The following is a 23,885-nucleotide window of genomic DNA, read 5'->3' on the forward strand; positions in this document are numbered from 1 at the left end:
TTCTTACACATTTTCCTGCCCCAGCTCACTCGAGACGTGGAATGTGGTCCCAAATCCACAGGAACCGAGCAGGCCCCGCCCCTGCTCTGATAGGGCATGTCTGCAGGACAGCTGAGGGCCGTGGGAAGGCAGGGGCGGCTGTAAGGAGTCCCCAGAGGCCAGGAACAGCCCGTCCTGTTCTCCCTGCACAGACAGCCCTGGTCTGGGAGCTGCTTGGGTCTCAACTCCTGGGGAGTATCCTGGGTTAGTGGAGAGAGATGGGCGGTTTCCCAGACCACAGCGTAGATGTCCTGAGAGCAGTAACTTAAAGGCTCCATTTAGTTCTTTTTTGGTGGGGAAGGGCTTGGTGGGAAGATGAGAATGTTGTCCATGTTTCTACATACACTTTTATTTGAGCATTTTAGTTTTGTAGTCACCGTTAAATTTTACGAGGCCTCAACTTCCTTAATTATAACGTTACCTATAATCGATGTTGATTTGATTTCTTAAATATCATCTCCAATTTTATTATACCACTGATGACACGGCATTCTTTGTAGCCAGTTCATCACTTTCCCAACCCATCCCAGGGCAGATCATGCAGTGGTGGCTCTTTAAAGAAACCTAACCGTAGTGCAACTGTTCCAGGTGTCATTTAAATAGCTGTCTAGAGAAACAGTCTTTATGCCACTTTCACTGATCTATGTATACACACACAGACTCTAGGGAAAACTGAGGTGCCACTTTGTTAATCTCAGAAATGTTACAGCTTTATCAGAGGAGTTTAGTCAGAAAACTGCTTCTATTAGAGGACTCTTTTTCTAAGAACTAGTCAAATGATAAGAGTTTATTCTGCCTGATAGCTTAAACCGACTTGAAGGCATAAACTTGTCATATTGTGGAACATCAGGTTGTATTAAGTAGAGCATTTTTGAATCCTAAAATTATATGAGACAAATTTAATCAGATCATATTTGCTTGATATATTCCCTAAAGTTGTCTTATTACCTGTTGATTTTCATTTTTTTTCCGAAGCATAAAATGGAACATTTTGAAAACTAACAGCCTGTAATATTAAAAGTATACAGATATACAAAGTAAAAGAGAAAGTCTGCTCTCTCCTTATACTTCCTAATTAATAGAGTTTAGATTCTTAGGAATTTAGGTTTTTAATTTCAAAATTCTTGACCAGTCAAAAATCTGTTTCAGCTTTTTAAAATTTTCCCATTAACTTAAAAAAAAAAAAAAAAAGTTTAAATCCAACCCTCTTTATTATGGTTATCACTTTAGCCTGTTCCATTTTCTATACCACATTCTAGTGAAAACATGACTCTTACTTAGAGATTCTCTTGAAAACCAAGCCCCAAAATAGGAAAGTAGAAAAAAAGGAAGGTGGGAGGAAGCCAGTGGCAATATATTTTTTATTATCATTGGGTTTCTTTTTCTTTTTTTTTTTTTTTTTAATAGCTTCATACCATACATTCACCCATTTAAAGTGACTGGTTCAATGATTTTTAGTATATTCACAGAGTTGGGTGTCATCTTAAACATATTTGATGCATTCTGATTTTTTAGGTATTGAAATTTCATTGTCTGTTTTTTAAAAACTTTTTATTGTGGGGAATTTCAGACATACACAAAGTCTTATGGGTGTGGGTGTAGTGAACCCCCCCAGCATCTATTATCCATATAATTTCTTCTATAAATATTTCAGTTTGTGACTTATATAAATTGTACCTATAAAATGATTTTCTAAAAAACCACAATAATCTTCACATCAAAATTTAATAATGTTTAAATATTAAATAGCTAGTCTGTTCAGATTTCAAAATGTCAGAAATTTTAGTTTTACAACTTACGAAAGATAATTTTTGTTAACTTGAAATTGGAGAAAAGTTTGAAGTCATGCTAAATATTTATACAATATATTTGAATATCTGCTTTAAATAAATTTGTGTCTCTTAAGTAAAATCCCACAGATTCCAAAATGTATTTTACTCCTGTCTTTCTGGACACACAAGTTCTCTGATGTATGTTTGGGCCCAGTGAGTCCGTCACTTCCGGCTCACCTCAGGAGGAGGCTTCTCTTACTTTTCTTGGGCCTCTGCCTGGTTCAAGATTTCCTGGTTCTTAGTCTCTATTTACAGGACTTCAGGAACCAGAACATTCTGTACTGAGGAAACAGAACAGAGGGTTGGTTATCGCAGAAGTCCAACTGCCCCTCGGTGGTGCTCTCACAGGGTGGAGGGGGGTGTGCTGGCGGGGGTGGGGGGGGGATTGGAATAAGGAACGGCCTCGGGAACTAAGCCAGTTTGTAACTTTGGATGAAGTAACTTCCTTTTGAGAGCACCATTAGATAAGGGAAGGGGACTTCTGTTGGCTAAATAACCCATTAACTGTATCTCCCTAAGAAGATACAGTTACAGTAATAACAGCATAGGAATAACCATAGCCATTTAGAATATTGTGCAGGTCAAATCCCGTTACAACAGATTTCAGGAAGATATCCAAATTCCATATTTGACTCTTTTCCTACAAAGTATAAATATTTAATATATCAAATTGTAGAATTTTTTTCTTTTTTTTTAAAGCCTTCCTTGGGGGTTAAAAACCCGACATAAATGCTTCATGTTTTGGGACAGTTCAGCCCCAATTCTGTGTTCTGATGAACACCCTAGCTGGTTCCGATACCAGGACCAGGGAGGTGACTGCTCAGTGGCTCGTCTGCCCCGCTGCCAGTGCAGCTCCGCAAGCTTGCTTGCCTGTGCTTTCTTCCTTCATGCAGTCCGGAGGATTATCAGCACCAGGATTTGTGTGGTCCTTGGGGAGAAGACTGACGGTCAGCAAAAGATTGGGTCCTTGTTTGTGAGGAACTGAGAGACCACTTGAGGGGAGTCAGCTAGATGTAGGTCCAAGGTAACGGCATAGTCACCAGGGTCCTTTGCAGATGAGGAGGAGTGCAGCTTTCATGGTGCCAGCTACTCCTCCTCCCTCGTCGGGTTCTGTCAGCAAGGTCTAAAAGGGATTTTGTAATATTTTGATATTTCTAGCTTTCTCTGTAACGGGATTTAACCTGTAGCATCTTTCATCAGGGAAACTCAGTTTAGTTTACGCGAGTGAAAATATTCATATATCCCCTTTGTGTTTCTGTACCTTGTACAAATTATACTTAACTGTATGTTGAAGATACTATTGAATATGTATAAATGTAAGCATTAAGAGCCCTTTTCAGATAGGTTCATGAACATGGGTATTTATTTTGTCTACTTTTATATTGAGTGAGATAGATCATGTATTGTTTATACAAATATGCGTTAAAACATCTGTGGAATGTTATTTCAGTGTCTGATGGGTGAGAGTGTTTGCTTTAAAATCACTAGGTTTTTTGAATGGTGCTAGAGTAGCTGGTGTTGCTTAACGTGGCATTTTTTTTCCTGTCCACACTTTTCACCCTTGGTACAGGTATTTTTGATAAAGCTGTGGAATGGAAAGGTATGTTTTTCATGGGATGTTCAAGAAGCTATTACCTTAAATTTTTTAAAGAGGCTCCCTTATGGGTTTCCTTTTGTGTCTGACTTAAGCAGACTTAGTTTAATTGTAACAAATAGCACATACTATTATAAGCAATATTTGAGTATAAAATTTTGACATGACACTTAAGCTTCTGATTTAGTTTTCTCCTTCCCGTATTAAAGATAGCTTGAAGGCTTTTAAAGCATTGGGGGGGGGGGTTGCTTTTAAAATATATCATCTGTGTCATGAAGAATGTAGCAAGAGTTGCTTATGGTGGATAATGATCCAGTATGTTGTTATTCTAGAATCCTGGTTACCAATAATTTGCAATTTCATTGAGGAAAGTGATATAAAAGTATCCCTTATTATATCAATATATAAAATAAACTTAGGAATTTTATTAAATTCTCATACTCCTATTTTGGGTGGAGGAAAATTCAGATTTAGCTAGCGGTTGGCTGAATTTAGAAGGGTTATTGTCTGTGGAAGTGGAGTTTGGTCACGGGCGTGTCGAGGTGTCCTGCCTGTGCAGTGCTCTCATCTCTGTCCGAGATGGTGCTGGCCCTGGCGTCCACAGGCAGGAGGAGAGCCCTCCTGGGGGTGTGTGGACTTGAAAGAACCATACAGATAAATTGCTGAGAGCTACAACTTGACCGCTTTTCTTAGAAAGTCTAATTGGAAGAATGTGCTCTCTTTACTTTCCTCTAACAATGAAATTGTTAAAAGGTATATGGGAATGGTTTTTGACACTTGAAGCTACTTGGTCTCAATGGCACACCCCTTTTCTCATAAAGAAATGAAGCTAATTGTGAAGTGTCGGTCCTAGTGTGGAGACTGGTTGTGTACGTTAGACTGCTCCTCATGTCTGTGGGCTGATAAACCTCCTTAAAGATCTGTCTGATGGTCTCGTAAATCCTGACTGTATTGGTGGTTGCAAAGTTAGTGCCTGCCTTTAGTGTTCCCCATCTCACCGGAAGTGTTTGCTTTTTCTCATTCATAGAGGTCCTGTAATAAAGAGGGATCCGAACAAGCTCAGAAAGAAAATGAATTTCAAGTAAGTAATGAAGCCCATTCTGCATCTATTTGAGATGGAAACTGGTGTCAGCAAAATTGACTGGTCCGTGGTTTGGCAGGGCTCGTATCTGCCCTGGGAAAGTCCCAGCCTGTCTTTCCTAGAGGAAGGGCTCCTGGTATATCGGAGCCACTTCAGATAGATGGAGAACAACAGGGACCCCAATTCCTTCGGAAAGTGTAGATAGTGGAACAGCACTTGGGGTGCTAAGGGATGGAAGTGGCGGGTGACGTCTCTGTGTGATGTTCTGATGCGGAGGCAGCCCAGCTGACGCTTAACTCTCCTTTAGCAGTTCCCATGCCTCCCCCCAGGCAGTGAGGCCCTGTCCAGTTGTGTTGATAGCCACGTCTTCCACTGGGGCGGCAGCAGTGTTTTCTCTGACATGTGCTCCCCAGGTGGGAACTGCTTCTTCTAGACTAAGATGGTGGGCTGAAATTGGCAAGTTCGCCGAAGTGCAGTGTTGAAAAGAGCTAGATGTTGAGGGCACTGACATGTCACCGCATCCCCAGATTTGAGGCGCAGGAACGGAGAGAGTGGAGCAGTGATCGCCGAACTCCAGTCACCTGCTTGGAGGTCTCACAGGCCCCTCAAAGCCACTGTGTCCAAGTCTGAACACAGTCTCTCCCCACAGGGTCAGCTCTGGGCCTTCTGTTACCCTCTTTCTCGGTGAGAGGGGCTCAGCCACCAAACAGGCCAGAAAACGGAGAGTCATCTCTGCCATTCCCCTCTCCTTCACTCCCATACCCAAACTGTGAGTTCTGCTGCCGTTTTCCTTTGAACTACACCTTGAGTCTGTTGTCTTCTCTCCACCTCCCTGGTCCAGGCTACCCATCTCCCATTCCCTTCCTCATCACCGGAGGAACCTTTTTGACCTTGGGCAAAGTTAAGTGGACTTGATCCTGCCAGGTTTCAGGTCTTCATGGTCTGACCCCCACTGACCTTTCCAGCCTCGTCTCATGACACCCCCCTCCCCTATCCCTGCTCTCCAGCCCCGTTGCCCTGAACTGTGTGGTTTTTCTTCCTGCCACAGGGCTGTGGCCTGAACTCCACCTTCCTTCCGGCTGGAATGCTCCGCACCATCCCCCGCCTCACTTCTCATCCTCAGGATTTCAGCTCTGAGGTTCCTTCCATGGGGAGTCCTTGCCAGGTGCTCTAGACTAGGTTTGCGCCCCCATTTTGTGCTCTCCACATGCCTGTGCTTTGCTCTTTCTCTGGCTGTCGTTTTTCGGCATTACACGAGTAACGCCTTTCTGCCTTCAGGATCTTGCTGTCTCACTGTTACTTCTGTGCCTGGTAATCGAAGAATTGTTAAGTGAAAACAAAAAACCTTAAATGCAGACCTGTTTCTCTGCTGTCTGTGGCTTCCCCAGCCTAGAGGGGTGAGGCTCCCAGCACCTGGCTGTCCCCTGGCCCCAATAAGCCCTTTGCTTCGCTCTTGGGGCAAGGGCCCAGAGTGCTGCTCCCTGAGCGGAGAGGGTGGTGGAATTCCAGAGCCACAAGGTCTCTGGCACGTGACCCTGGAATCCCCACTCCTGTCACTGGGCTGCAGTGTAATTATGCCTCGGCCTTGGAGGGAGTGCAGGACAGGCGTCAGGGCTCCGCTGGGGTGCCCTCTCCCCTCCTGCTGGCTCATTCGCCTTCAGGCCCCGAGCCGTGCAGTGTCCCTGCAGCCTTTTCCCATCAGAAAGGCCCAGCCTCGTTTCCAGGAGGCTGTCCTCCATCGGTTGTGTTCTACAGGGAATGACCGCTCTTGAACTCCCAGGACACTTGGTGTTTGTCTTAATTTGTAAAGTGTAATCAGTGGAGTTCAGTGCTCCTCTCCCCTATTCTTTTCCACCAGAAATGTTAATTTTTCCTAATGGACCACCTTTCAGCGATGGGGGCACAGGGCAGGGCCTTGTGGAGTGGGAAGAAGGCCAGGTGCCCAGGAGTCTTGAGGAGAGGGCCGGAGAAGCTGTCCGCCTCAGGGCCTAGGGCCGACCTGGTCACCTGCCCTCACAGGGTATTAATTTGTTTTTAAGAAATTGTTGCCATGTGATCAACCAAGCTCAGTATTATTTTTAAAACTGAATTTGACCTTCACTCCTGGAGGAGAAGGGCTTTGCTGCCAGTGTAAACAGAATGCTCATTTTCTTCGGCAGAGGCTCTGAGAGGCGGGCAGCTGTGCCTTTAGGCTGCGTGGAGCAGAGCTCCCAGGCTGGCCCCTGACAGTGGACGGGAGCTAGACTGGGGGCCTCAGCGGCTGCTCTGGAGGTGCCTTGTCCCTTCCCACTCCCTGCTGAGCAGTGGGGGCTCACTCCCACCGGGCCACTGCAGGCTGTGTTTTTCTCTCTTGGTTTTTCTTCTGCCCCATTGCTTCAGCTTGATGAAGAACCAATATGACTATCCTTTGGGTTTCGTTTGGTTTCTGCTGGCTGCTTCAGCCTCAGGATATCCGAGTGCTCATTCCCTTGAGAGCAGCTGGGCGGCCTGGCTCGTGTTTTCACAGAGGCCCTGCCAGGAGCGGTGACTGGCCTTGGGGGGATTGGCTGCTTGGCCAGGTATCTGCAGCCAGGGGGAAGCCGGGGACGAGCTCTGCAGGCCTGGCAGCCTGGGGGTGGTGTCCTTCCCCGAAGACTGGATGCAGTGGATGTCTCTGGTCCCTTCTGCCCCTTGCCTGCTGGAACACACATGCTCCCCAGCCTTTTCTCCCCATCCTAGCACGCCCTTACTGCGCCTGAGCTGTTGGTCACTGCTGTGCCCCTTCTTTTGCCTGTGCCTGCTGGAGTTCAGCTCAGAGCAAAGGAAAGTAGCAAGGAATCTGGTTTGCTAGCCCCCTTTTGGATCCAAAGGCAGGCAGTTGGTTGTCAGAGTGGAGAGATTGGTCTTGTCTCCTTATTTGAGCTCCTGAATCTCTAGGTTTGGTCTGCAGCCTCCTCTTGTGATTGTTTCCTCCTCCTCCTGACCTTCTCTGAGGCTTCAGTGCCCCCAGAGGACCCCGCCCCCTGCAGCCCCCTCCAGAGGAGGACGTTTCCCCATCACCTCCCTCGTTCCTCGGGGCCGATGGTGGGGTCGGGGTCTCCCTTGCCCCTCCCTTGCTCCTGCTTCCAAACCATTTCTCTGCTGAAAATGCCTGTTCCTTTGAGGCTCTGCCACCCTCCACTCTCCTGAACTTCCCGCTCCCTTTGTTGCCCCACAGCCACAGCACTGTGACTCCCCTTGAGGCCTCTAACCCCGACTGCCCCCTCACCCCCTCCTGCCTCATCTGTTCTGCCAGCCGAGGAGCCATGCACTGTCCTCAAGCCCTTCCTTGCAGACATTCTCAATGCCCTTTCCCCACACTCCTGTTGTACACTCTCCATAAAACCCCAGCCCAGCTGAACCCAGCCACATACTTGCCTTCTCTGTGCCTGTGCCCAGACAACCAAGCATTGCCAGATAGATAGATAGATAGATGGATGGACGGATGGATGGATAGATGATGTATGTACATACGTACCAACATGGGATGACTGGGTCCCCTTTACACTCGGGGCTGAGCCTCAGGTGGGTGCTCACCGCTGCCTGGGAACCTGCTTGAGTTTCTCTGGTAAGTCTGCCTCCCTGACTGGAGGTGCTTATTTCAGACCTAATCTTTTCTCTTCAAACCTCTCACGTTCCTGTGCCAAGTGCATGATGTACCCTCATTCTTTGATGGCTGCCTGTTTTCTCGATAAGGCCCGTCTCTCATCTTTGCTCTTCTAAATATGTCCGTCCTCTGCGTCCTTGCGCATCTTCCCCACAACTCTCCCCCGTAAAGGCCCACCCTCCCTGTGCCCCTCACTCCAGCTGCTTCCTCTCTTTGGCTTTAGGGCCTGACTTCCTGGCTTGTCTCTCCCGTCCCCTGCGTCATCGTCCTCCCCGGCTCCTCCTCCTTGGCCGCCTCGTGCGCAGACGCACCCCTGTCTTTCTCGTCCCTCATCCCTGAACCTTTGTTCACCGACTCCTTGGCCCCTTCATTCACCAGACTCCATGGCCCCTTTGTTTCCCTGCTGGCCGTCTCTTCCCTTTCCTAGTGGATTCCTACAGGGTGTTTACGCAGCCTCTCTCTGCTTTCTCGCTTCCCAGTCCCTCTTTTCTGGAAAAAAGTTTTCAGAATATAGGGAAGCACGAAGAATATGTAATGAACGCCTTTATTCCCACCACCCAGATTTGGTGACTGTTTTTGTTACTTGATTTTAACCTTGTTTATGTGCATCTAGTCTCCTCCATCTGTAACAATTCCTCTTTTCGTTATCCATAGTCCTGGTGCTTATGAAGAGTTAGGTTCTAATAAGGCACTTCATAGAGGGTCCCCTCAGTTTAGGTTGTTTGATGTTTCCCCCCAATTGGATGGAATGAGGTTATGAATTTTTGGCAAGTTACTGTGGAAGTGATGTTAAGTCTTCTCAAGAGGCTCATGGAATCAGTGTTCTTATTACTGGATTTTAGTCTTTTTTCAAGGTAAAATAAAACTTCACTGATAAAATGAGAAGTCAGTCTAAACACCCTCGCCCCCTCCCTGTCCAGCCCCCTTGCCCCCTTCTGTCCTCTGCTCACTCTTCAGCCCTGGTCTGGTACCTGTCGCTGTCACTCCTCTGAAACTTGTCGTTTCTGTCTCTGACAGTGTCCCTGAGGTCAGATGCAGCGGACACTTCCCTCTCAACAGCATCTGACATGGAGCCACCTCCTCCTTCGTGACGTCAGACTGTGGGCCTCCCCTTGCCTCTCCTTTCAGTCTCCCGTCCTACTCCCCCTGCCGGCTGCCCACATTTAAATCAGTTTTCCAAACGGTGGATGGTAAACCTCTAATGGGCATGAAATGTCACCATTTTTGTTTTTAGTGAACTAGAGTTGGAAATACTAAAAAGCATTGCCCCACGTGAGGGAAAGTATTGCTGTGTGTGAGGTTTTGTTTTCAGAGTAGGACTCGGGTGCGGTGTGCGTCTTTGAGGTTGTCATGTCAAGTGGATGGCGACCATGCAGTTTGGAAGCCATTGCTGTACATGGCAAGGATTTTTGGGCCTTGTCCTGAGCCTTTGTCCTCAACGGTACTCTGTGCTTAGGTGAGCTCATCCACTTCTTCAGCTTTAACACTGTTGCTGTGCTGAGGAGCCTTTGCCTGCTCACGCCGCAGCTCGGCAGCACCCTCCACAGCCCCGGCAGCTTTCTTAGACTGGTCTCTACTCCTTCCCTTTTCTTGACTACCTTGCTCCAGCTGTGTGGGCCCCCCCAGTTCCTTGACCATGCCCACGTATTCCTCCCCTGGGGCCTCTGGGGCCTCTGGGCTTTCCCACGGGTCTTTTGTGCTCCTTCTCATCACTGGGGTCTCAAGTCAGGGTGGCCTCCCTGTCCTCCCAGTTGTAGCGCCACCACCCCCCCTTCTGTTTCCTCCTCTGCAGCCCCCACAGGACTGTCTCCCAGCAGACTGGCAGCTCTGGGAGGACAGCGCCTCAAAGGTCTTGTTCTTGGAGCACGTGGCCTTGTTTGCAGTAGACGTTCACTTGGTGTCTTTTTGGAGAATGGATGAATCTATCTTTATTTTGAAGCCAAAGTAAATGTGCTGGTTTCTAAAACAAAATGTCTTTTGTTTGCAATGCTCAGAACAACGAATGTTAAAGAGAAGTGGAAGATTCCTGAGTCTCTTTCCATCTTCTGTCACTTCTGGGAAGGGGTTGTCTGAGCTTTGGAGAGGGGTCTGTGACAGTGTGTTCATTCCAAGGACCAGTGACAGTGTTACAACATAGTCACCTCCAGGTGTCCTTGGTTCTGCATGGACACAGTGTGCAAAACAGTAAACAGGTTGAAGTAATAAAGGGAGGTCCACATCTGTATGTAAAATTTGAAATGAATAGTGAGGGATATTTAGACTTGGATATCTGTTTATTCTTCATACAGTGCTTTCGCTGTAGTCATTCTACCAGAATTTGAAAAACAAATTTGAATTCCTACAAAATTTTGGATACCCAGACAGAAGAAATCTTACCCTTTGGAAATGATGGGGGAGCGGGGATTTTGAGGTGGGGGTGGGGGACCTACAGTTGGCAAGCACTGCGAAGACTCTCACAATGGCCGATTCCCTAGTCTAGGGGCCGAGTTTGGCCCCCCAGGGAGATGGTTCCAGCCCCCTCTGTCCCCTGCTGCCTGGCCTCCATCCGCTTTTGCAGTTTGGACAGTGTAGGGTGATGCCTCAGGCCCTGGAGTATCCGGGGGTTGCGGCTGGAGGGTAGCGATGGTGTTTGTGTGGAAGAAGAGAGTTTGAGAGACACTCTGCAGGCCTTCGGGTGAATCTCCCTTAGAGTTTCTGCAGTGCTGGAGCTGAGGTGAAACGGGGTTATCAGTGATTGTAGCCTCCTTGACAGGTTTGTTGTAAGGATCCAGCAAGCGATCAAAACCATTGTGTCAACTAAACAGAGATATTGGTATTTGTTGTTATTTTCTTAAGGGTTTAAGAAATCCCTGTCTGCTCTACAGTGCATTAACTTGATAGGTCAGTGCTGTATCCATATTGTTAGACACACACACAGATTTGGGCTCGCATGATGATGGTTAGACCGTAATTAGGGGGAGGGGATCATCATCAAATCTATTTTCTCCCACAAAAGGTAAAAATGACTTCTTACTTTAATGTGACTTGATGTCATTTCTCTTTCTTTTCTCTGTTTTTTTCTCTTTCTCTAGTATTATGTCATTGTCTAATGAATTTGTGATTTAAGGGAAAAGAGACTAAGGAAATGAATTTGAATTGAGACTGAGGATGGATTTTGAAGGCAAAATGGTTATAGGATCCGCATTAGTTATTGAGATTTGAAGACAGAACGTACGAGGATCATAGAGATTTTCGCAACAAGGTAGACATTCAACTACAGAGTAGAAGGTTGGGTATAAACTGGAAAATAAAAACCTTAAATGCTCCATGCAGGAGATCTTTTGGACCAAAAAACCATAGCCCCTTTGATCTAAACCAGTAGTTCTCAAACATACGGTCTCACAGACCTTTTTAGCTGGGCAGAAGGTCCTTTGGACCATTGGCTTACACTGGGCACTGCTGACTGCAAAGCAAATCCGTTCTCTGCAGAATGAATGGTTTGTGGCCTTTGAGAAGATGCCAAGGGTGAGACTCATGTGTAAGCTTTAAAATATGTAGAAGCAATAAAAGCACTGGTGGATATTGTTCTACTTTTAGAACCGGTGGCCTAAGTTAATCTTGAGTCTTAAATCTCATTAGTATAGTGTACTGCTTATAAGCCTGGATCCTGCAAATTGTAAGATCTGTGACTTTGGAACCTCTATTTAAAACGGTGATGATGATGATGATGATGATGATGATGGTGATGGTGATGGTTCTCACGTCACAGAATTGTCTGGAGAATGAATGAAACTGCTCACGTGAAAGCACTGTGATGCCTGCACACAATAAGCTCCTGCTCAACCTTTGGTTTGTGGCTGTGTGTTTCAGGGTGCTGAAGCCATGGTCCTGGAGAGCGTCATGTTTGCCATTCTTGCAGAGAGGTCACTTGGTCCAAAACTCTATGGAATCTTCCCCCAAGGCCGACTGGAACAGTTCATTCCGGTAAGATTGGTTCGTAACTGGCCTGTTGACGTGCGCCACAGACAGAAGATGGATTCTTTGACTCATTGCTGCATGAGCTTGAAATGCTGTGCTTTGAATTTTAGATGTGATCTATTCTTCTGCTGTATCAGAAATAAAGAAAAACAAAATTTCTTTTGCGTTTACATCGGAACCTCTGTCTTTCCTGCAAAAGTATATTCATCCAAAATTAAAAGCATATACGAAACTTCACATGCCCTGAGGAATGTTCCCCGAGGCTGCACACCCTGAAGCTTTCCCCTCTTGACCTTGCTCCTCAACTTCTAGGGCCCTTCTTTAACCAGCGCACTGGGCCAGCCCTAACCACTCCTGCCACATCTCTGGCCTTAGCCCGACTGGGGCCATTACTGTACTTTGTGCCTGTCTTCCACTGTCTTCCCTCTGTTTATGCCTTCCCACGACTTGGACTCTCCCCTGCCCCCCTTCTTTCTTGCTCCCATATGCCTGTCATGTTTCCAGAGCTAGCTCACATCCTCTGTTTGCAAAGAAGGGAGGATTATTTTCCCATTCTTGTCACCCTGGGGCATTCTCTGTGTGCTTTTGCATCTTACAACGTGCCTTGTTTGACAGGGCATGTGTGTCTGAAATTTAGCACACGCACACCTGTGCCCTGCACAGTGGTCTTGACCTCCTGACTCCTCGGGAGGTGTGGGTGCTGAAGGTGCCTGTGGGCCTGACTCATTTGGTGTCACTCATCCAGGGTGGAAACTTGATAAATGGAGTTTCCTCGTAACCGAGTCATGAGCTCCTCATGGACCAGGACCATGGACACTGCTTCTGCGTCTCCTGCCTCACCTGGAGCCTGGCACGTGAAAGGGTCTCGGTGCGTGCAGGCCGCTCCACACAGTGGTGCAGGAGGGGCACTTGCAGCTCAGGGACGCCTGGCTGAGGGGTGCTCTGCTCACCAGGACTCAACGTGCATCTGGCTGGGGCTGAAGGAAGGGGTCTAAAAAGCCCAGAAACAGGGAGCCGTCTTGTGATCTCTCTGGCCAGAAGCGGGACCTTCCGGTGTACACAGTGGCGCCCTTCAGGCTGGCTGCCAGCCCTGGATGTGTGTTTCAGCAAATTGATGTTGCTTCACTGTGTCCGATTTAACCTGTAGGCTATTCCCTGGCACCTATCTTTGGCTGTGCTTTTATTTATATTTTTCTCCACAGTGATAGTAACATCTATCTGGCATGAGAATCAGATGAGTTGGTAATAATTTGAATTGATTTTGCAAATATGAAACGCTTCATAAGGTTACAAGTGGCAATATGGATTAAAAACATAATGTCGAGCTATAAAACCGTATTGCAGAAGACTACAAATAGTATCATACCATTTTTATAAAGCCCAGTGACAGCAAATAAAAAAAAAAATCGTTATGAACCTGTGGTAAAACTTCTGTTTTTAGGAAATGGAGTAATTAACATAATTCAAAATAATGATAATGTCTTAGGCTGGTTTCAGGGCACACAAGTTGTGGCATTTGTGGAATTGATACTCTTCTAGTTCTTAAGTTCTATGCTGTTTTGTGTACGTTGCTTATTACGTAGTGAAGTTTAAAAAAAAAAACTCTGCTGAAATGCTAAATCAAAGCTTGTGTTCCTTCTGAAGCTGCATGTTTTTCTTGATTTACTCTTGACTACTCCAGCAACCTGCTGGCCTCTTTCAAAGGGTGTTTGAGGAGGACTGTGGGGTCCAGAAGAAGGGAGTAAGAACCCCACTGGACTTGTCTCCCTGCTCAGCTCTGCCCTCTCTGAAGGCCACCTGCCAGAGCTCCACCATCAACTCATGGGAGACGGCTCCTCCTGAGCTCACCGTGGCGCTCTGCCCTGAGGCCACGACCCACCCCCCACCCCCCGTTCTGAGTGCCTCATCTTATCTGCAGTACACCAGAGTGGAGCATCCAAGCCGATGAAGGATCTAGAAACTGGGTCATATGATAAACAGCTGAATACTTGGATTTTTTAGCCTGGAGAAGAGGGCATAATTTCTGTGTAGTTTTGAGAGCAGAATTGTAAACTGTAGAACATTAGGTTTTAGTTCAGTGCAATTGAAGAAAGGACTTTCTCATAGTTAGAGGGCTCAGCTGGAATAGGCTGCCTGCTCCTTGTTTGTAGGGTTGTAGCAGTTGCTGGATCTCACCATCTGTTGGGTGCAGTATCACTTCATAGGGAATTTTGTGCACTGGGTGTCTGTTAGCTCTGAAGGCACGTGGCTGGCGTCTGCTTGCTCCCAGGTTGCGTTTCAAAATAGCGTTCTCCAAAATGTCAGCTTTCAATGGCCATCTTCAAAATTTCTCTGTAAGTTGCAGCTAGCGTCGAACTCCTTCTGTCTGAGCTTTTATAGGGCTCCAGTGAACTAATCAAAGCCCACTCTGAATGAGTGGGGCCACACCTCCATGGAAATTTAATATCTAATAAGAGTTAACACCTGCAGTTGTGTTGTGTCACATCTCCATGAAGAAACCTAATCCAAAGGTTCCAACTTAATCAACACTAATACGTCTGCCCACACAAGATTGCATCAAATAATATGGAGTTTGGAGGGACATAATACATCCAGACAGGCACAGGGTGGGATTTAGATACTCTGCAAACTCTGGCTTCCAGTTCTTCAGATTGCATTAGGTTGCCTGGGTCGTTGGAATTTTCTAACTCCCTTTCTTTATTCCAGAGCCGGCGATTAGACACTGAAGAATTAAGTTTGCCAGATATTTCTTCAGAAATAGCTGAGAAAATGGCCACATTTCATGGTATGAAAATGCCATTCAATAAGGAACCAAAATGGCTTTTTGGAACAATGGAAAAGTAAGTGGTCCAATCACTTGGTTCTGCTTTGGGTTCATATTCTATTCTGGTTCACACAAGTGCCAGAAAGTGAGCTTCTACTTGCCCTGGTAGGCAAAGTCTTTCTTTGAGTCATTGATGTGCAGGCTGCCAGTTGGTTTTGTCGCATGAGTAAATCTTTCTTGCATGTAAAAATAAATTTCTGAGCCGAGAAAGGTGGTCTTGGAGAGATGCTATCAAACAAGTAGAGAAAGCAGCAGTCACCTTGCTCTAGTGCTGGGGATCCCTGCACCCCTTCCCTCCCGTCATGGCAGTGAGAAGGTTAGCTGCTACAGCTGCAGCTGCCCTGGGAAGGGAATGGTTAACTGAAGCCCCAAAGGAAATTGAGTGGTGAATCTTTGTTCCCTTTTCTTTTCCTGCTAAGATATCTAAATCAAGTGCTGAGAATTAAGTTTACCGTGGAACCCAAAGTTAAACAACTACACAGACTCCTTGGTTACAATCTGCCTTTGGAAATGGAAAACCTGAGGTGAGTCTTTGCTTCCAATTTCTGACACAGGAAATAATTTGTCCAGAAATTTGAAAATTCTTAGTCACTTAACACTGTCACCAGATGTGTTACCTCATGTCTGGCAGTTTCCTGTTGATCTTGCAGGATGAATTTAAACAGATGAATTTTGTCATCCACAGTTACAGGGTTAAACAAATGCCTTCACTTCTCTATTCAGTCCATGAGGCTTCTTGGGGGAAGTAAAATTTCCAGGGTGGTTTTCAGCCAGAGTGACGGGCAGGCATGTATCTAGAGCAGTAGATTTTTTCTGAGTAAAACAGGGCAGACGGGCTTGTAAGCAGATGAGGGAAGCGGTTAAGCTTGGGGGGTGGGGCGCGAACAGCATGAGGACTTTGATGCTGGTGTCCTCTCCCTCCTGTCTTCGGTGTGAGGGTGAACGCAGGTCTGGGAACACGCATGTTTACACCTTGAGTTTCTCGGGCGTGTGTCTGCTGTGCTGCGCGTTATGCTTGGTGCTGAGGAGGTGACCAAGGTGTTCCCCAAGGACCTTGCGTTTTATTAGGAGAGACAGAAAACAAACAAAATGATGTCCTGTAGTGACAAGTGCCGTGAAGGAAACAAGAGGCCGAAGTGGAGGCCAGCAGAGAAGGGTCTGGTTTGGGTCGGGCGGTCGGGGAAAGGCTCTCTGAGGAGGAGGCCGAGAGCTGAGCTGCAGGGAAGAGGGGGCAGGAGGCCCAGCCCCGAGGGTGGGGGAGCTCCAGGCAGAGGAGCAGCACGTGCAGAAGTCCTGAGCTTGGTGTGCTCAAGGGCTCTGAGCTACATGGAACTGTGGCTGCATAATGATGCGGTTCAGAATTCACGTGGGAGAGGCCATGGGGTGGTTTGGAGCACTCCCACGGCATGCTGCATGCTGGGAGAGCGTGACTGTTCCCAGGCCCATTACAAGTTCAATATGTAACTGCAGAACCTTCCTTTCCAGAGGACTGCTGGAGTCCACGCCATCTCCAGTTGTATTTTGTCATAACGACTGTCAAGAAGGTAAGCATTGCCATATTTAAAAGGTTCCCTCCAGTGTTCATGATGTCAGATGTTCATCAGGAGAGGATTAGGTTTATTAAATCATGGTACAGACACGTAGTGAGGTCCATTGTAAAATGTTAAAAAGAGTGTGAGAGTTCTCTACATACCAACAAAAAATAGCTTCAGGATATATTAAGGAAAAAAAACAAGTTTCAGAAAAACATGTAGGGTATCATCCCATTTCTGTAAAAAATAAATTCATAGAAAAATATCTGAAGAAATACAAACAGGTTTGGGAAAAGGCACTTCAATTTTCTAAGTCACATATTTTTCAGTATTTAAATCTTAAGGTGAACATAAGACTTTTAAATCTGAATAGACAGTAAAAGAGAAAAGAGTCCGATGCCCTCCCATGCCCTCGGCCCCTTGTCGTGGCTCAGGGCGGGCTCCTCTTGGTGGCTGTCCTCACCCTCCTCGGTCACGGCTGAGGTCCACCCTCAGGCCCTTCTCTGCCAGGTCCAAGGCTTTGTTTTAATTCTGAGACTAGTCCCTACTGAAGAGTAATCCTGGAAAGGTCATTAGTTTGATCACTTGTGACAAAGGTGCCACAGCTTTGCAAAGTGTTAACAATAGGGGCATATATGGGAACTCGATTTTCTGCATGATTTTTCTGTAAACCGACAACTTCCCTTAAAAAAAAAAAAATTCTTCAGCAATTAAAAAAAAAAAAAAAGTCATTAGTTTGAGCCTGAATTCCTTTTGCTAATTATCTCATCAGTGCTGGCTGACTTGAAGGCAGAATTCTCCACTCGAACATGGTGTAGAAATTTCACCCACAGCTGTGTGTGTGATCTGGGCTGGTAGGGAGTAAAAAGCTGCACAGGCCTCACTTGGAAAGTTTGGAAAGAGATCGGTTGGCCCCAGTGACGGAACAGTGTAGAAAGGGCAGAGGAGGTGTGAGTTGTACATTTCTTTTGTTCTGCTGCTTTGGGCACCTGCCTCCAATTTCCCTTTTAATTGCTTCTGGGAAACAGAAAAAGTATGCTGAAAAGCCTAGAAACTACCTCCTACCAGCTAGGCCGAGAGGACGGTGGCCGTAAAACCAGCAAGGGCTGGCTCACTGGTGCTCACAGCCAGCAGCCCCACTGCCGTGCTTGCTCTGGGTTGTCTCGTTAACCTGCTCGCTTTGGTCCTGGAGACGGGGTGGGCTGGAGGCCGAGCATCTTGTAGCGTGGAGGTCGCAGGAGCACATTCCTGAAGAGCCTGTCTGGTGCCCAGCTGACTTCTGGCCCAGAATTCAGCACCAGATGAAATCCCATCCAAGGTATGCTGCCTGATGTCTCCTTCCTGGGAAGGAAGAGCAGACGGGGCAGAGCCCAGTGGCACAGTGTGTGGTTCAAGGTAGCCCCGTGATAGCCCTGCTGGCCCCTCGACCCTCACGGAGGAGGACGCCAGAGCAGAGCGGCCCTGTTGGTGTGCCACGGCCAAGCCACCTGTCACACAGAGCCAACTCTGGCCTGCCAACTTCAGCCTGCCAAGCAGACACTTCGTGAAATTTAGGGGAAATGCTGGCCCCCAGAATGGAATGAGAGGCCAGTGTCTGTTCCACGGTGAGCCGAGGTTCTTGGGAGGACCAGAGCTGGGCCACCTCGGAGCTCACTTCCTGCGCTGGGACTGATCCGGCACCTTCCTGCCGAGGGCCGGTCTCGTGTGCCGGTGCTACCCCCGGCACCCTGTCCCTGGTGACAGAAATCCAGTTGCTGCTCTATAGGACTCCCTGAAAGCCTCTGGCTGCTCCCTAGGCTCTGCTCTTGAAGGATTTGAGCCTTCTACTTAAAACACACGCAAAGTAAAAGTATATAACATGTACCTTTTTGCAGGCAATATCTTATTGCTGGAAGGCAGAGAGAATTCTGAGAAACAGAAACTGATGCTCATTGACTTTGAATACAGCAGTTATAATTACAGGTAATATGCTAAAGTAAAATGCTATTTCAAGACTGTTTTATTGTGACTCTCATAAAACAGTCATAGGAGAAAGCAGGTAAAAACATGATTCTGATTTGAGTTTCTCAGCTGGAAGCAGAAGCAGTTAGTCCCAGGGGCCCGTGATGCAAGTAACTAAAACCTGGAATCAGGTTTTTCCTTTTGGCCTCAGAGGCCATTCTCACCTGATGACAGTACTGATGGCAGGAGTTGGCTTTTGGACACTCTGTGTCTTGAGTGGTGTGTTCAGGTGGTGCTGTCCCAGCCCTGGCAGGCAGGATTCGGATGATCACCCAGTTGGCTCCTGGTCATTAAAGCAGTCAGACTCCTGCAAACTCAGGAGGGCCAGACCACTCCAGGGACGGGCGCCTGGGACTCCTTTTCCCCTTTCTGCAAACAAGCTGCCTCCTGGCATCGTGGTGTGCCTCATTCCTGTACTCTTACTTCAGGGGATTTGACATCGGGAATCACTTCTGTGAATGGATGTATGATTATAGCTACGAAAAGTACCCTTTCTTCAGAGCCAACATCCTGAAGTATCCCACCAGGCAACAACAGGTAAGTTTTTAGTCTTCATATATTTGATAGGTAAAGTACATAAGTCAGTTTTATGCAGTTAGAATAACTCTTAATTTTTCAGATGGCTTTTCTTAAAACATGGAAAGGTTAAGCAAACCTGTGTGTTACGTTTTCTGTTAAACATAGAGGCAAATTTGCTCATTCTAGCCCAGTTGCTTACCTCTGTGCCAGAGACACTTGTATTCAGAAAGGAACAAAGCTTCCTTTCTGTTCCTCTAGTGTTCTTTTTCCCCAAAGCCCAGGCTCCTTTCTGTTTTCTGGCCTCCTTTTGGGGATCACTGACCTCCCTCTTAATTTCATCCTGTGCAGAGAGAAGTAATGTGCTAGGCGCAAGACTGAGTAGCTGGATGGAAAACAGGGTGGAAATGATTCCCTTTCTTGTTCTGGATCGTGGGAAGAATCATCCCAGTGGGCATTCCCTCCTGGGACCGTCTGTTCCATTCCTCCACCCACTGCTGCGGCGGGGGTTGAGCTCAGGAGGCCGTGATGCCACCTCCAGCCGGGCTGGGGCCCACACCCCCAGCCTGCCTCTTTGGGGAAGCCCCTCTTCATCCTGGAGCCCCACCCCAATGACCAGTGCCTTGTACAGGAGGCCAAGGGTGACAAGGGCAGGGGTGCACTTAGTTGACACTGAGACTCACTCAGCAGCTGGCACTTCTTCCCAGCCATCGGGCCAGGCACCATCACAGGGGTCTTCAGGCAGTGTCCCACCCTCGAGGAGTAGCTGTCGAATGTGGCATACGGTTGTGTCTCAGTGGGGTGTGTGTGGATGTGTGTGGATGTGTGTGTTAGAAACAGTGTTTGCTGTATTCTGGCCACATTTTCAGGCTGAGGCATGAACTTGAGTATGTCCAGAGCAAAGTGGCCAGGACGGTACTGGGCCTCAAGGTCATGGATGAAAAGAAGAAAGGGTGGGAGAAAGGGGGACTGTTTCACCTGGGGAAGGGACAGCTCACAGGCAGTCTTGCAGTGTTTGAGTTATTGTCATGCTGAAGAGAAATTAGACTTCTATAGAAACTGGGTAGCTGTAGGGGTGAGAGCTCTCCAACCAGTAAGGGGAGATTTTCATTAAGGAGTAAGATTTTGTTTTAATAAGAGGCAGAACTGTATAATTGTTAAACCTGTGGTTTTCTGTGTGTTAATACCTATCAATATAATATGTAATGTTCAAGAATCTCCTAAATATGAATTCACATGTAGACTAAATGTGGAACCTGGTAAAACCTTAGGAAACCGATCTCTGCTTCAAACCAAAATTAAACTTTGCAAATGTATTAGCTTAACCTAAGTGTGTCAGGGACCATTAATATTTCAGAGCTGGAAGGAACCTTAGCATTGTCTAGTCCAGCTCCCACGCTGAGGGAACATCTGCCAGCAAAGCTCGGAGAGCCCCAGGGCCTCGGGGCTGGCACACTGCGGCAGCCCTGTATGGGCACAGCTTGGAGGTCAGACAATGGAAAACGGAAGTGTGGATTAGATTAGAAAAATGATTCTTCCTCTCTAAGGAACTAGTAGCTGGTTTCCTGTAACTCTTGTCAGCAGTACTGCATCAAGTCTGTTAGAACTTCTGATGGTAAATTGACTCTGATGGGAGCAGAGGTGGTACTTGCTGCTAGATGAGGTGAGCTTCCAGAATCCCTGCCCCGGGGCAGCAGCAGTGGTCACTTCTGCCAGGCTTTCGCCCAGATGATGTGAAGTCCTGTAGGTGCCTCTGCTTCAGGACAGCTGTTGATACTGTCTGGTCTTAACCACCCCTGAACCTAACGTGATTTTTTCTTTTTTTTAAGCTCCATTTTCTTTCCAGTTACTTGGCTGCATTCCAGAATGAATTTGAAAACCTCAGTAATGAAGAAAAGTCTATTATAGAAGAAGAAATGTTGCTTGAAGTCAACAGGTAATTCTTTCCATTTTTGATATGTAAAGACAGATGACTTCTCTGTAGAATGTATTCAGGATGCCTACCTGCCATCGCGATGTTTCAGGAGCTTGTATTTTGACAAAAATAGGAAATTTGGTTCTTCTCCATTGTGGCTGAGCTTGTTCAGCTCTTTCAGATTCAGCATAGAGCAGGTTAAACAGATTTTGTGTACAAGAAGGTCATGCTGGCTTGGATGGAGTTCCCAACTGTAACCTATACAGAAAGACTCAAATAAATCAGGCGGCTGCCCCCAGCCGCGGAGCCCTGCTGCTGAGTGTTTAGCTGATCTCCTGGAGGGCTGGGTACCATCCAATGTGTTGTGACTTGTAAATTTCTCCTAGGAAATGATTAAAAATCGTGTGCTTTGGTTTTAAGTCTTGCTTTTAACTGCCTGTTGACCTCTAGTACAATTCACGTTTTCTCAGCAGCTTCTCAGTGTAGGGTCCCAGAAACTTCCAGATGCTGCGAAGGTCTAGATTATAAAATCACTGCTTATCCACACTCATCTCTTCAGTCAGGAGGGCCTTGGGTTATTCCTGGTGTTTTGGGTCTCTGTGAGATTATTCAGTGACGTGGCTGATGAGGTAGCCTTGGCTGGCCTAGTTTGTGGTGTCTACCCCACTCAGCACAGATGGCATCTTCATGGCCTCCGGAGGGGCCGGCCCCTCTCTGAGCTACTCCCCGGGCCACCCTCAGCACGGGCCTCTCTTTTCTGTTTCTGGAATTGGAAGACTAGAAAAGTGGAGGAGAGCTCAGATGGAAAGGCTGGTAGCACCCCGGGAAGTCCCTGCAACAGCCAGAGAAGAGTGTAGGATTGTGAGGACACTGAAGCAGTCACTCCTGTGGTGGAGCGAACCCTGAGGGTGTGACTGTGCAAGGAACTTGGGCTCACAGTTCTTGGTGGGGGGTCAGTGCAGCTGAGAGAGGGGGTCCAGCTTACACTTGCAGAGGCTGCCTCCCTCCGTGCACGTAGCCAAGGGCTTTTCCAGCATGGTCTCAGGGGCCTCGGTCTGAGCCCCATGGGTGTGACTGTGCACCAGGGAGGGATGGCTGGGTGTGTTCACACATGCACTTCCACCTGGCCCTGGCCCGCAGTGAGGCAGGGGGTGTGACCCTCCCGTGTTCTCAGTTGCCAGAGAATATAGTCCTGTTGCATTTACCATGGGGGGCTGATTTTGCATCCAGAGGAGTTAAAATGTCCATCTGGTGTGAAATTACCTCACCCATCCCTGAGCTGATACTATATGTCTTATGTGTATTTCTTGCTTCTTTAATGACAGGTTTGCCCTTGCATCCCATTTCTTCTGGGGACTCTGGTCCATCGTACAGGCCAAGATTTCCTCTATTGAATTTGGATACATGGTATGTTTGGGGACTGGTTTTCTCATTCTTACTTGCAGGAAAGCTAGGCAGGCTGTGATTTTATCCTAATTTTAAGAACTGCCTTTGACATTGAAACAGTATTTTTAAGATAAACCTGCTGTCGTTCCATATCCGGGGAGGACACAAAATTCTGTAGTTGCCCTTTCTTTGGGGCTCAGGTGGTGGGAAATGGCTAATTCATTCATTTATCCTCCTCAGTCCTTTAATAGGATGATTTCTACTTAAATGCAGAAAGTTTGGTAATGCAGGCAAAGAAAGAAGAGGGAAATGTGGATTTTAAAGCAGATTTGGAGTCAAAGTCAAATAATAATTGTAAGACAAAGTAGACTTTAGAAGATCTGGAGATAAAGAAGGGCATTTCGTGATAATAAAGGGGTCAGTTCATCAGGAGGACATAAAAAAATCCTAAATGTAAAAAACATGAAGTAAGAACTTGACAAAAGTAAAGGGAGAGAGAGTGAATTCACCAGTATAGATTTCTCGTCCCCTCTCCTTGTAACTGCCAGAACAAGTAAACACAAAGGCAGTGCGGACGGCGGGCGACCTGAGCGGCACGGCCACCCCCTTGACCCAGCGAGCATTCAGGGGCACCCCCCCTCCGCCTTGGACCACATGCGGGGCCGTGGGACAGGCCTCAGCGGACTTGGAAGGATGGACACAGACCGTGTCCTCCCACCACCATGGACTTAACTGGAAATCAATAACAAAGATACCCAGAAAGTCCCCCAGTTACTTGGAAATTGAATAGTATACTTCTAAATAAACCCTGGGTCAAGGAAAAAATTAAAAAGAAAATAAGAAAATATTTTAAACTGAATTACAAAACACAGCATATCAGAATTTGTGGGATGTAGTTGAAGTGTTTAGAAAGACGTTTATAGCTTTAAACATTTATAAATCTAACTGTTTATATTACATCAGAAAATTCTCAAGCCAGTGATCTTTAAGCCCAAAGTAAATAGGGTTGAAAATAAAGGTAAGAGTGAAAATCATTGAAATAGAAGATGTACAAATAATAGAGAAAATTGGTGAAAGCAAAAGTTGGTTCTTTGAAAAAACCCAGTAAAATTTGTACATTTCTGGCTATACTAAGCACAGAAGAAAAAGACACAAATTTTACTGCTATCAGGAATCAAAGGAAATCACCACATAGCCTATTTAACCTGAAGAGTAAGAGACTTTTCTAAACTGATAGAAGCCAGAGAAGAGAGGACATTGTGTGATCGCATTGGTGTGGACTCTAGGCAAGTCCCGCCTGTGGCAGCAGAAAGGGGACCAGCAGCCCCTGTGGCCAGGGGGGGGAGGCGCTGACTGCAGAGGGGCCTGAGGGGTCTCCTGGGGGTGGTGAGCTGCTCGTACACGTTTGTTAAAACTCTTGAACTCTACATTTTTTCAAAATAGGTTAATGTTTGTGGTATATAAATTGTACCTCAAAGTCAGTTTTTTAAAAAGTGATGTAATTTTCTTATGTTCAGAACTGCAAACTGAAAGAATTTTAGATTGGGAATAGGTCCTTAGGAGATTGTGTTGTCCACACTGAT

At 46.7% G+C, this 23,885-nt stretch overlaps 1 protein-coding gene across 4 annotated transcripts in view; it reads left to right on the forward strand.

Annotated features, from left to right (window-relative positions):
• Window positions 1–23,885, forward strand: part of CHKA (choline kinase alpha) — a 59,033-nt gene that overhangs the window by 33,614 nt on the left and 1,534 nt on the right. The window contains exons 3-13 of one of the 4 annotated variants that reach the window (XM_037842043.1): window positions 3,442–3,471; window positions 4,493–4,546; window positions 12,021–12,134; window positions 14,835–14,968; window positions 15,372–15,476; window positions 16,438–16,496; window positions 18,359–18,446; window positions 18,914–19,022; window positions 20,831–20,937; window positions 22,242–22,323; window positions 22,851–23,642. In XM_037842043.1, the coding sequence (XP_037697971.1) occupies window positions 3,442–3,471; window positions 4,493–4,546; window positions 12,021–12,134; window positions 14,835–14,968; window positions 15,372–15,476; window positions 16,438–16,496; window positions 18,359–18,446; window positions 18,914–19,022; window positions 20,831–20,937; window positions 22,242–22,323; window positions 22,851–22,859 (891 nt within the window). In that variant the 3' untranslated portion in view covers window positions 22,860–23,642. Of the gene's footprint in view, window positions 1–3,441; window positions 3,472–4,492; window positions 4,547–12,020; window positions 12,135–14,834; window positions 14,969–15,371; window positions 15,477–16,437; window positions 16,497–18,358; window positions 18,447–18,913; window positions 19,023–20,830; window positions 20,938–22,241; window positions 22,324–22,850; window positions 23,643–23,885 lie in introns of those variants that run through there. The other 3 variants (XM_037842041.1, XM_037842042.1, XM_037842044.1) reach the window with 3 other exon arrangements.

Source organism: Choloepus didactylus, chromosome 6, assembly GCF_015220235.1.
Source record: "Choloepus didactylus isolate mChoDid1 chromosome 6, mChoDid1.pri, whole genome shotgun sequence".
Classification (NCBI taxonomy): Eukaryota; Metazoa; Chordata; class Mammalia; order Pilosa; family Megalonychidae; genus Choloepus; species Choloepus didactylus.